Genomic DNA, 14105 nt, shown 5'->3' on the forward strand with positions numbered 1-14105 from the left:
ATAGAAGAAACGATTTCGGCGTGTTCATTGCCACAAAACTGCAAACTAACTTCACATTTCCCGTGACAACGTAAGGCCTCATCCAAATCTGCGCACCCGAGAAGAGGTCAGGAAACTTCACTGGACTCTTCTTCCTCATCCACCTTCTGCCCGAATCTTGCACCTTTCGACTTCCAATGAAGGATGCACTCCGCAGGTAGCGGAACGTGGATGATGGAGAGGTTATTGATGCAGCAAGACATTGGTTCCGACGTCGACCAGTAGGGTGGTACTAAGCGGACATACGGGCCCTCACAGTACGGTGGCGCAAGGGCATCGCGTCACACTGATCTGAGACTATGTCGAAAAATAGGGTTTTGTAGAAAAATGAGTGGGGAATAATATGCTGTGTTTGAATCCCGAATATAACCAATCTGCTGTCAGAAAAAAAAATGTTGTGTTACTTATTGGAAGCCGCTCCTAAATCAGCTGCACGTAATTGTTCGATATGTGAGCTGAGAAACGCTGGTGTTACAGAGCTCTGGAATGGATGCTGGTTGTCTGCCGGTACGGGAGAAGTGCCCGGACGCCCCCTAAGCGGGAGAATGTCGCTGCAGGAAGCGGCACCGTTTAAATATACGGAGCGGCGCGTGGGACACAGGCCAAGCTTAGAGTGCCAACGGGAGATGCTCCGCCAACCAACCACTGGCTGCCATCTCGCAGCCACCACGCAGCTGTGTGCAGTCCAGACACTCGCCAGCTGCGGTGCGACACAAGAGCTACAGAAGAAAAATACAATAAAGATTCTTAGGGTTTCTTTACGTTATGTTAAATTTGTTCGCTAGAATGTAGTCGGGGTTCTTAAATACAGCTGAAATCACGCATCCTTTTTTTTTTGTGTATTCTTACAGAGGATACATTGAAACGGGTGTCGCTGCTTTAGAAGGCAGGATCTTGATTGTTATTTGTAACAGCAACTTTAATGTTCTCTAGACGTCGAGCCTAAGTTGCTAGTGATTCTATACCGATTGTGTGGAGGATACATTCGTGTGCAACTGTGGGTCGTACAATAAGATTTCGCTATCGATGCTGTTGTGTGCAGCAAAGAATAATTGTTGAAGGTTCGTGTGACACAGGAGCTTGACCTGTGGTCTAGGGGTAGCGTCTCTGACTAGTAATAAAAACGTCCTGGTTCACCAGTTAGTAGTTACGCCCTGCTTAAACCCTTATGTATAAAAATCAACAGCAAAGGCAGCCGAAGACTTCCGTCATAAGGAGTTACCAAAATGGTTCAAATGGCTCTAGGCACTATGGGACATAACATCTGAGGTCATCAGTCCCCTAGACTTAGAACTACGTAAACCTAACTAACCTAAGGACATCACACACTTCCATGCCCAAGGCAGGATTCGAACCGGCGACCGTAGCAGCCGCGTGTTTCCGGACTGAAGCGCCTAGAACCGCTCGGCTACGGCGGCTGGCAAGAAGTTATCCTCGTTCTTCAACCAACCTTGTCAAAGACGGCGAAGGAGCGGACAAAGGTTCAGGGCACTCTCTTGCCCTTAGGGTGAAGCTGCCCCTAAAAAGCGGAAGAATAAGGAATAATCAACGGCATGAGGATTTAGAAGCCAATGGAAACCACTGTACTGAAGACACATCAGGTGTATCCACAGGACTGAACTGAAAATGTATCACGATCTTCGCGAGAGGACTGCCAAGGGAGAGGTGACCGTGAGCAAAAGATGGAATGGCCAACGGAAGAATAATATTCAACGAGTCGGAGGGTGGAATGTCAAAAGTTTGAAAATGGTAGGGAAGCTAGAAAATCTAAAATGGAAATACAAAGGCTCAGGTCTAGATACAGTGAAGTGAAATGGTAAGAAGACAGGGATTTCTGGTCAGATGAGTATAGGCTAATATCAACAGGAGCAGAAAATGGTTTAACGGTAGTAATGTAAGGCAGAGCTACTGTGAACAGTTCAGTGATACGGTTGTTCTCATCAGATCCAACAGTAAACCAACAAGGCCAAAAACGATAGTTCAGATATACATGCCGACGTCGCAAGCAGAAGAAGGAGAGGTAGAGAAAGTACCTGAGGATACGGAACGGATAATTTAGTATATGAAGGGAGATGAAAATTCACCAATCTTGGGGAATTGGAATGCGGCTATAAGGGAAGGAGCAGGAGAAAGAGTTATTGGAGAATATGGCTTGACAGTGGGAATGAGAGAGGAGGAAAATAATTGATTTGTGCAATACATTTTAGTTAGTGATAACACATGAACGATTCAAAAATAACAAGAGGAGGGGGAATACTTAGAAAACGCCTCGAGATACTAGAAGATTCCAGTTGGCTTACATGATAGTCACACAGAGGATCCGACATCCGAATCTGGGTTATAAGCCGTACCCAAGAGCAGATATAGACTCATATCACAATTTAGTATTGATGAAGAGTAGACTGAAGTTTAAGAGAATCCTATAGAAGAAGCAGTGTGGGAAGAAGTGGGGTACTTAAGTAACGAGGAATGATGAGACGCCTTTGAAGTTCGCTGAAGATGCGAATACTGCGGTAAGGAATACTACAGTAGGCAGTTCAGAGGGAGAGGCGCGACCATCTCTAAAAAGAGCAGTCACAGATGTCGGAAACACAAACATACGTGCATTTCACTATGAAATGAATACTTCAATTGAGCGACGAAAAAAAAAGTACAAAAATGTTAGGAGAAAAAGAGGAATACAGCGATATAAATCACTCAGAAGTAAAATAAATAGAAGATGCAGGGAATCAAGGCGAAGTGGCTGCAGGAAAAATGTGAAGAAATCGAAAAAGAAATGATTGTCGGAGGACTTTTCTGTTGACGCGATAGAAGAAAAAATTGGAGTCGATTTGGAAAGCTAGGGAATCCAGTGTTAGAGTCGTAATTTAAAAGAGATTTGGGAGACTTGAGATTAAATTATAAGGCAGATGGGTGGATAACATTCTTTTGGAATTTCTGAAATTGTTTGGGGGAAATGGCAACCAAACGACCATTCGAGTAGGTGTGTAGATTCTATGAGACTGGCGACGTAACATCAGACTATCGGAAAAATATCACATATTCTATACCGAACATAGCAAGGACAGATATATATGGAAACTATCGCACGATCATATTACCAGCTCATGCATCCGAGCTGTCGACAAAAATAATATAAAAAAGATGGGATAATAACGTAAAATCTGCACCAGGGAAGGTAAGTAAAATACAGGAAAGGTCCCAGGAAAATCTAATGCATCTGGAAGGCAAATCACTTACAAGACTCTAGTCCAGCCAATTCTCTTGTGCCATGAGGAATATGTATGTAGGCTAGATGTGTAACTAAATAAACGCACTTCTTGTGGTATGTAGTTGGCTTTATTTTCATCTACTGTATGTTTTATTAGTTTAAATAATGTCTGGTGGTTTAGTGTCTTTACAACTCGACACACACCGATCACTTTTCGCCCTCGAAGAATTTAATTTGATTCCCATTTAATCGGAGATGATTTAATCGCAGTGTCAAAACGTGGACGAATTACCGGTGAAGCGCCGGCCGGAGTGGCCGTGCGGTTCTCGGCGCTGCAGTCTGGAGCCGAGCGACCGCTACGGTCGCAGGTTCGAATCCTGCCTCGGGCATGGACGTGTGTGATGTCCTTGGGTTAGTTAGGTTTAATTAGTTCTAAGTTCTAGGGGACTGATGACCTCAGAAGTTAAGTCCCATAGTGCTCAGAGCCATTACCGGTGAAGCAATGTGGCCCCGCCAAGCACCCTCGCTTTCACATCAGGGAGTGAGGAGGGGAGTGCAGAGTTCATTGACTGGTCGAATAGTCGGTCGGCAGAGATACATCACTAGCAGAGAGGAGGGGGTGAGAAGAAGCGGCTGTGACCTGTAGCATGCTCCGCACCCGCGTATACATACATTCGTTTAGTGCAGCCACTACTGAAAACCTAAACCAAGGAGGCCGATGGGATATTAGAATCCTGGTTCTCACGAATATTAATCCAGTCTCCTTTTCGAGTGGCGAAGTCTGTGAGTACAGCTGCATACGAAATAAAAAAATTTATTCAATGCATATGGATACAATTACTTATCATTGTAAATGTCTCTCTTCCACTGCCGAAATTTGAATAATGTAACTGATAACTATCCTCGTCATTTGGATTTGCAGCTCCTTGTGTTGACCGTGTTTGCAGTTAAAATTGTAGGAAGTGAGGTCCGCCAGTTATGCAAAATACCGTTTTTTCTAAATACCTAAACATGTTTCAGCATCACTGTGCTATCATCAGTGGGTTCCCGTTTTATTTATTTTGTAGTGTGAACATCTTTATTAAATGATTACAACATTATGTAGATATTTAATGCAAATTCGTTTCTTTTTGTTAACACCTTTACACTTGGTGTGCGTGATTTTTCTGGGTCACTTGTGTATTATTTACTGCAGGTAGCTAGCCATCTGCAACCAAACGAAGTTGATGAGAAATTTTGCTAAGAGTTAACCTATTATCTAGAGTGTAATTTAATTTGTCGCGATATTTCGCGCCTATATTCGTCTTTACTTACGTTTTCGTGTGGCAAGCCCTTTTATTCTCCGCATCATGGTGAGGTGTCGTGATGGAAACGTAAATATTAGACGTATTATCCACAAATAAGGGAGTAAAAGCACTTTCACTTCACCAAAACACCATGTGATTGTGGCTGTTAGTGTCAGTGTTCATCTGTTCAACAGAGAGTTCGGCGCCAAATTTGAATTTTGTTTAGATTTTATCTTTGTGTGTGTGTGTGTGTGTGTGTGTGTGTGTGTGTGTGTGTGTGTGAGAGAGTGGACTTTATCTGTTTGTGTGTTGTCTTTTTTGTAAATTTCCTTTAATGTGTTAAATAGTGTACCCTTGCAGAGTGTACTGTATTCATTTGAGACAGGAAAACAGGTCTTAAATGAATACGCTACACTCTGCAGGGGCACACTATTTAACACATTAAAGGAAATGTACAAAAAAGACAACACAAACAGATAAAGTCAACCCCCGCCCCACACACACAATGATAAAATGTAAACAAAATATCAAATTTGGAACTGAACTCTCTGGTGAACAAATGAACACTGACGGGCTGGGACACACAACCACAATCACACTGTGTTTTGGTGAAGTGAAAAGTGCTTTTACGACCTTATTTGTGGAAAACAAGTGTTGTATTTACGTGTGCATCACGACATCTCACCATGATGTGGAGGATAAAAGGGCTTTCCACACGAAAACGTAAGTAAAAACGAATATAGGCGCGAAATATCGTGACAAACTAAATTACATTCTAGATGATAGGTTAACTCTCGGCAAAATTTCTCATCAACATCGTTTGGTTGCAGATAACAAGCTGCCTGTAGTAAATAATACACAAGTGATCCAGAAAATCACGCACACCAAGTGTTAAGGTATTAACAAAAAGAAACGAACTATTGTTTGAACTAAACATCCACATAATTTTGTAATCATTTAATAAAGATGTTCACATTACAGAATGAATAAGAGGAAACCCACTGATGATAGCACAGTGGTGGTGAAACATGTTTGGGTACTGAGAAAAAAGGTGTTTTGAATAACTGGTGGACCTCACATCCTACAATTATAATTATCCTGTAAGAGGGTAGTAAATAGCTGCTAGTTTTCAGTTAAGACGTTACGTCCTCATTTTGTCTACTATAGTAACAGTGATAAATGAATTTCAACTAAGATAATAACAGAGCTCGGGAAGAATTTAGAAGAACTGACAAGATATGGAACGTATTTCTACGTATATTGAAACCATTTTAGCAGTGTTGTGTCCTTTAATCCACTACATATCACGTAGCGAACGACATCTTATGTCATCACAACGTTGAATTACAGATATTCTCATTTTCACCTGTTTCTATTGCTTTTGTGTAGGTAACACCCCATGAGATAAAGTAGTAAACAGTCATTGTAACCTTCACCTCCTGCTTTCGAAGAAACGTTTTAGTAATTCATCATTAAATACACGCAACTAATAAGATGTGAGGACTCTCCCATTACTAAAGCTTCCACCCTTTCAAGTAGTATTAACACGGCATTGGGTAATACTCGGCTCCGTGAACAGAAAGGCTTACAATTTATGTAATTTTCTGAGCAGAAATGTGCTTCTAACAGTTTGGTATTCTCAATTTCTTGAACTCCGAGTGCATTTCTATTGATTATATCGTATTCTGGTTGCCTCGAAATAATTCAGTTTTAAATATCTATGTATAATACAATAGTGTTTTTACTATCTTGAACAACTTACAGCTTTTATATTTCAAGGTTTAATTATACAGCTGCTCCCGGCGGAGGTTCGAGTCCTCCCTCGGGCATGGGTGTGTGTGTTTGTCCTTAGGATAATTTAGGTTAAGTAGTGTGTAAGCGTAGGGACTCATGACCTTAGAAGTTAAGTCCCATAAGATTTGAACATTTTTGTTTAATTATAACTGTTGCGCTGAATCAGCTCGGAAAGTCTGCTAAGACACCTCTTGATACAATATTGTCCAACAGTTACGTCCAGGACACTGCAAACGACCCGTGCTCAGTTCCGTTACGACGGCTCTCATACCAGACTATTATGTGTGTCAGACTAAAGTATGCAATGGCTAGGACGCGAGCTGTCTGTGATAATTGTATGGTTGGTTTGGTCATCTGTTTTGTTCGTAAATGTTTCTACTTGTGTTACTGGAATCACTGAGACTTTTGGTCGTATGAATGTATCTTGCGGTTAAACGTGAATCCACAATATCATAGAATTGCGTAGCATCTCGCTCGTGATACGTGTCATTAAGGGATAGCTGACAGCGGTGGCAACAAATGTGTCAAAAACAGCTCCTTCTTCTAGTAGAATTCTTTACTTCGTCACACACACACACACACACACACACACACACACACACACACACACTTATGTACAAACTGAAAATGTCGCTATCTGATTAGTGCACAGCGAAACTGTCGCTAAGGAGAAAAAGTTGAATGGAAGACTATAAAACAAAAAGAAGTTCAGTATCGAAAGTAATATATATATCTAAAAACAGACTGTTGTTCGAATTGTAGCTAGATTATACATGTTACACGTTGGAAAGAGACCCACAAAAATGTTGGCAACAAATGCAACATTTAAGCATTGTCAGATTATTACGTTATATGTAACATAGAATTTCCCGTAATTTTTTTTTTCGCTGCGCGCGTTGGCACAGCAGTCAAAACACTGGAAGCATGTTTATGAGAATTAGGGGCTTAAATCCCTGCCATTCTGATGTAGATTATCCATTGTAGGTGAAAGGTGAAACATGCGCTAAAAAATGACTGCGGCCAATTTTCTACCCTGTTTTCGTTCAAATGAAATAATGCCCTCTCCGTTTTCACTCTCTTCCCCCTCCCTCTCCATCCACGCCCCCCCCCCTCTCTCTCTCTCTCTCTCTCACACACACACACGACTAAGCAAGAAAATATGTATTCATAGGTTGGCAACACACAGAGCTTGCACAGAAAACTAATGAATGAACATGAACACTGTACTCAATGCAGAACACGTGAAAATACGGTACTGTTTCTTCTGCGAAGTTTTAATAAAGTGAGATGAAGTGGAAATAGCACTAACGTAGCGTAAGAAAAAGTGGGTTAAAAAAAGGCGAGAAAATGACACGAGTGAATGTGTAACCAAGATTCTTGCGATCTGAAAAAAAACTAATTGTTTGCAGAATATGTTAACAAGGGTCAAAAACACCTTAAATAAATAATAAAGACCAAAATGTACAGACACATTATGTAGCAATATTTCCAGAATGACCACAGAAGATGCTTTATAAATAAAAACTGAAACGTGTCCGGTGGAGAATAGTCTTTATTTGCACTAAGCTTAAGACGGAAAACCAATAACATTTGAAATATGCTCCCTCTGTAATGTGTTACATTCTCGAAGTCACGTTAACTTTTATCCTTCTTTACATTATACATTACAATGTAGCCTCACTGCCAAGCGATAAAACTTGTAGTTCGAAATGCAGTACTAGCCAAAGATCTTGAAAATGTTACACAAAATAAATAAGGATATGCCTCTTCTGGAAACTAGAACTGTATGGAATAAAGCTTCTGGTTAATAATAATGTCGTCTATAGCGGACAACTATACAAGCTTTGCAACCGATTTGTAAGCCAATAACGTAATATTCTTTGTCATTTAGGCCAACCATTTTGTTCATCTGTAACGAATTTTCTTTTTATTCATCTGTAACGAACTTTTTTTTCCGAGGTTTGCGAGCGACGAGCACAGCAGTACAATAATATTCAACGTTAACTACTATTTTATTTCATCCAGTACGCGTTTCGACTACCACTCAACCGTCATTATGAAGATTATTTAATCTTTTACATTTTTTATTAACTTTAGTGGTTCACATATGCACACTACGCACGCTACAATGGCTCTACTTTCATTACACACGCAAAAGACCTCATAACCCTAATGTTGCACTTATGGCTGTGGAAAAACGGCATGTGTACACGCTACTACAGCAGTTCAGTGCCTGAAGCACAATGAAATTTCCCTGACGATGACTGTCATGGCAACCGTGACGTATAGCGGCCTGTATAAAAGAGTGACTTGCACAATATACTGTTTTATTTGTGAAGCTTTAGCCGCAACAGAAGCTTGGGAACGCTGGCGTGCGTCTTCTACAGTTTGGGATAACAGCTCGCAAGCGAGCGCTGAGCACGACGTCTTTATCAGACTGAGTATCTATCAGCGGCCGGCCGAGTCAGCCCAGGGTGCTGTGACCGGCTTTCTTTCCCGTTACGAATAAATAAAGTTACGAAACGCTGCTGATGGCGCCGGCTTGCGACAGGTGGCTCGAGGCGAACCACGCAGGTGTTGGGACCATCTCTCCCGTTCACTCACTCTCGTCCTTCACTGGCGGACGATTCTGTAAGAGGGCGTGGATGCTGAATGGACGAGTTGTCGGAACTCATCCACAGCGCTTACGCGGAAAACCACAACAGTCACTTCTGGCTACAGGCGATAGCGGTTTTGCTTTCGTTGTAGTTAGCCGTTTAGGATATCTTATGGATTAAAGTCACGATAAACGTAATGATGTTCAGCGTGTGGCTTGGGCCGCAGCTACACCGGAGTTAATGTAACGTTATTCGTGAGCGGCTACTGATTATTAACACACAGTGGCTTACGTACTTATTTCTGTTCGAGAGCACGCCTTTAGTACATAAGTTGTTATCCGAGAGAAACAACTATAAACTGCTTTTAAACACTGACGAAATCATCTCGGGTTATCTGAGTAACGGCTTCGTCCTGATGGGACGTTTCAACGAGATTCCTTCCCGTCATCTTCGGGTAAAGTCAAGTGATCAGAAAATGACGAGTAGGTAACTTGCAAATACGTAACATCAGAATGACAAGGTTATTTAGATGGTAACGTCTGATTTCTCCCATTTCAGAGAAAACCTGAATTCCCATTGACATTTGAAAGTTAACTGCCAGGGTAAGACATCTAAGTTACTACACAGTATTGCTGATGTTTCCATCTCTCCAGAGCGATGCAGAACTAATATTTAAACAAATGAACGGCAAAGAAGTCATTGAATGTCACGCAATCTATTGCTGTCTTAAAGCTTATGTCACTTCATTAACCATTTTCAACTGCATTTTTCGCCTGTCACCTACATGTTGGGAGCAAGCAAAAGCTTTGACCAAGGTGATTGTTATCGCGACTGTTGCAAGTTATCACCAGAATAACTGCAACCTGCGCAGTTATATGCGAGGACGTGCTATATGATCAATCTGTTCTAATATACGATCAAATAGTGAAAATATCTCAACTTCCTGCGAAGTCTGGCAAATAGACAGATGTCAAGAAAGGTAACATTACGCGATCAATGTAACGATCAACGAGAATATTTGACGAACATCAGCTGATGGGTTGCTTTCTTGGGTGGCATCTAAACAAGCTGAGAAAACGTAAAGAGTATGCAAAAGAGTACAGTACGGTTGGTTACCAGTTTGTATGCTTTGCGAGAGCGCGGAGCAGGCTTTCGTGGCCGTGGAAATTGCCGCTGACCAGAAAATCTTTCGAGTCGTTAGGCCGCGTCACATTCTTCTTCATACTTCTGTGCTTGACGTTTCGATCCCTGTGTTGTGATCTTCTTCTGGATTCTACTGGTATCCCTGCACGGTTAGTCCAGGGACCCCAACAGAGACTTCGTAACGTCAAGCATTGGTGAATTTTGAAGAATGTGACACGGTCTAATGCCTTAGATTTTATCATCAGAAATGATCTAACCAGTGATAACCCTACAGCTGTTTAAAGCAGAGATCTGTGTCACCAGGCACAGTTTAGTCGAGTGTAGGGTTTATTTTTGTGTGAGTAGTTCAGATGGAAGGATTCACTTGTGAATAAGGTTTCTCACATACTGTACTACATGGAAGAAAATCAGTACATTATAGCTAAAAATTACTATTACATCTGTGCCAAGGACCGGTACTCATATTATCTCCATAACAAGAATTGCAAGTGGTTCAAATCCTACAACAGTCATATTTACCTTCGATCAGAAAAACTGTTTTGAGGACTATTAGTTCTCGTATTCTATAGCATTAAAGGCGAAAAGTAAGGAATTTGCCCAAGATGTGTAAACGCTGTCTGAAGCTAGTTAGGCTAAAATAAATCGTTTGTTCAACGAAATTACGTATTTTTTCCCGCAGATTCGTGGCAGCTGCTAAAACTGGCGTAAAGTTACGTAGAAATTCCAAAAACCTGTTTCAGAGTATATCCCGGCACTGAAAAATATGTTGTTCAGAAACAGACAATCTCTCCTCTAGAGACCGTGAAGAATTAGAAAAACTAGTACTTATACACGCACATACATGAAGGTTTCCTTGTCCCGCTCTTTTCGCAGATCGAAGATGAAAAAGCGATAATATATGCTACAATAAACACGTATCTGTAGATATCCGTCAATCTCAACGCTGGAGTCATTGACATCTGCTGAGGCGAACAAAGACGACTATGAGAGAAGTGCGGTACGCAGCAACGAGATCACAACCACACTCGCAGAACAGAGAGCTAGCTAGCGCGGACGAGAACCTCTGGTATAGCTGTCTTGGAGCCGAGACTCACCCCAACTTTTGGCGGTCCTGCCGAGGAACTGCTTGGTGGACGGGTTCCAGATCTCGAGCTTGAAAGACTCCCACTTGCCGAGCGCGCTGGGCCGCATGTACGGGAAGGGGTCCTCATCATTGTTGGCGACGGTGGTTGTGACTGTGGTGGTGGGCGCCATGGTGCTCGCGCGGCCGCGTCTCGGCGTGGACTGAGCGCTGCGGGCGCGCAGCCGTCCGCGCTGGGCTGGTTATTTCTGCCCGCGCCGCCTGGGGGGCGCTGCCAGCCGCAGCCGTAGCCACGAGCGGCCCGGCCCGCTGGCTTATCGTACGCGCCGCCTTATCGCACACGTGATACCCTACCGCTTCCCGGAGACGCCGCACGCTCTTTGCGCTTTTTAGGTGAGCGACGGGCTATCCGCCAAAGGCTAAGAGCCGTTTGTTTCCTCACTGCTCCGATACCAAATCGTGCATTCCTTTCGGCGTCCGCAAGGGGGGCGGGGGGCAACAGGGGGCGCTTCCCTCCTCCTGGAATACGGAATTCACAATATACATAAACGACCTTGTGGATAACATCGGAAGTTCACTGAGGCTTTTTGCGGATGATGCTGTGATATATCGAGAGGTTGTAATAATGGAAAATTGTACTGAAATGGAGGATCTGCAACGAATTGACGCTTGGTGCAGGGAATGGCAATTGAATCTCAATGTTGTTGTTGTTGTTGTTGTCTACAGTCCTGAGACTGGTTTGATGCAGCTCTCCATGCTACTCTATCCTGTGCAAGCTTCTTCATCTCCCAGTACTTACTGAAACCTACATCCTTCTGAATCTGCTTAGTGTATTCATCTCTTTGTCTCCCTCTACGATTTTTACCCTCCACGCTGCCCTCCAATGCTAAATTTGTGATCCCTTGATGCCTCAGAACATATCCTACCAACCGGTCCCTTCTTCTTGTCAAGTTGTGCCACAAACTCCTCTTCTCCCCAATTCTATTCAATACCTCCTCATTAGTTATGTGATCTACCCATCTAATCTTCAGCATTCTTCTGTAGCACCACATTTCGAAAGCTTCTATTCTCTTCTTGTCCAAACTATTTATAGTCCATGTTTCACTTCCATACAAGGCTACACTCCATACAAGTATTTTCAGAAACGACTTCCTGACACTTAAATCTATACTCGATGTTAACAAATTTCTCTTCTTCAGAAACGTTTTCCTTGCCATTGCCAGTCTACATTGTATATCCTCTCTACTTCGACCATCATCAGTTATTTTGCTCCCCAAATAGCAAAACTCCTTTACTACTTTAACTGTCTCATTTCCTAATATAATTCCCTAAGCATCACCCGACTTAATTCGACTACATTCCATTATCCTCGTTTTGCTTTAGTTGATGTTCATCTTATATCCTCCTTTCAAGACACTGCCCATTCCGTTCAACTGCTCTTCCAAGTCCTTTGCTGTCTCTGACAGAATTACAATGTCATCGGCGAACCTCAAAGTTTTTATTTCTTCTCCTTTGTTTTTAATACCTACTCCGAATTTTTCTTTTGTTTCCTTTACTGCTTGCTCAATATACAGATTGAATAACATCGGGGACAGGCTACAACCCTGTCTCACTCCCTTCCCAACCGCTGCTTCCCTTTCATGCCCCTCGATTCTTATAACTGCCATCTGGTTTCTGTACAAATTGTAAATAGCCTTTCGCTCCCTGTATTTTACCCCTGCCACCTTTAGAATTTGAAAGAGAGTATTCCAGTCAACATTGTCAAAAGCTTTCTCTAAGTCTACAAATGCTAGAAATGTAGGTTTGCCTTTCCTTAATCTATTTTCTAAGATAAGTCGTAGGGTCAGTATTGCCTCACGTGTTCCAACATTTCTGTGGAATCCAAACTGATCTTCGCCGAGGTCGGCTTCTACCAGTTTTCCCATTCGTCTGTAAAGAATTCGCGTTAGTATTTTGCAGCTGTGACTTACTAAACTGATAGTTCGGTAATTCTCACATCTGTCAACACCTGCTTTCTTTGGGATTGGAATTATTATATTCTTCTTGAATTCTGAGGGTATTTCGCCTGTCTCATACATCTTGCTCACCAGATGGTAGAGTTTTGTCAGGACTGGCTCTCCCAAGGCCGTCAGTAGTTCCAGTGGAATGTTGTCTACTCCCGGGGCCTTGTTTCGACTCAGGTCTTTCAGTGCTCTGTCAAACTCTTCACGCAGTATCGTATCTCCCATTTCATCTTCATCTACATCCTCTTCCATTTCCATAATATTGTCCTCAAGTACATCGCCCTTGTATAGACCCTCTATATACTCCTTCCACCTTTCTGCTTTCCCTTCTTTGCTTAGAACTGGGTTTCCATCTGAGCTCTTGATATTCATACAAGTGGCTCTCTTTTCTCCAAAGGTCTCTTTAATTTTCCTGTAGGCAGTATCTGTCTTACCCCTAGTGAGATAAGCCTCTACATCCTTACGTTTGTCCTCTAGCCATCCGTGCTTAGCCATTTTGCACTTCCTGTCGATCTCATTTTTGAGACGTTTGTATTCCCTTTTGCCTGCTTCATTTACTGCGTTTTTATATTTTCTCCTTTCATCAATTAAATTCAATATTTCTTCTGTTACCCAAGGATTTCTACTAGCCCTTGTCTTTTTACCTACTTGATCCTCTGCTGCCTTCACTACTTCATCCCTCAGACAAGTGTAATGTGCTGCGAATACATAGAAAGAAAGATCCCTTATCATTTAGGCTACAATATTGCAGGTCAGCAACTGGAAGCAGTTATTTCCACAAATTATCTGAGAGTAGGCATTAGGAGTGATTTAAAATGGAATGATCATATAAAGTTGATCGTCGGTAAAGCAGATGCCAGACTGAGATTCATTGGAAGAATCCTAAGGAAATGCACTCCGAAAACAAAGGAAGTAGGTTACTGTACGCTTGGTCACCCACTGCTTGAATAC

The 14105-nt window shown here is 42.2% G+C and overlaps 1 protein-coding gene across 1 annotated transcript in view; it reads right to left on the bottom strand.

Moving 5' to 3' along the window:
- The window catches only part of LOC126236879 (sodium/potassium-transporting ATPase subunit beta-2-like), a 193615-nt gene extending 182248 nt beyond the window's left edge, over nt 1-11367 (bottom strand). Inside the window, exon 1 of the mRNA XM_049946507.1 lies at nt 11165-11367. Coding sequence (XP_049802464.1) covers nt 11165-11324 — 160 coding nt within the window. The 5' untranslated portion in view covers nt 11325-11367. The remainder of the gene's footprint in view (nt 1-11164) is intronic.
- Nucleotides 11368-14105: the final 2738 nt, after the last annotated feature.

Source organism: Schistocerca nitens, chromosome 2 (genome assembly GCF_023898315.1).
Source record: "Schistocerca nitens isolate TAMUIC-IGC-003100 chromosome 2, iqSchNite1.1, whole genome shotgun sequence".
NCBI classification, from domain to species: Eukaryota; Metazoa; Arthropoda; class Insecta; order Orthoptera; family Acrididae; genus Schistocerca; species Schistocerca nitens.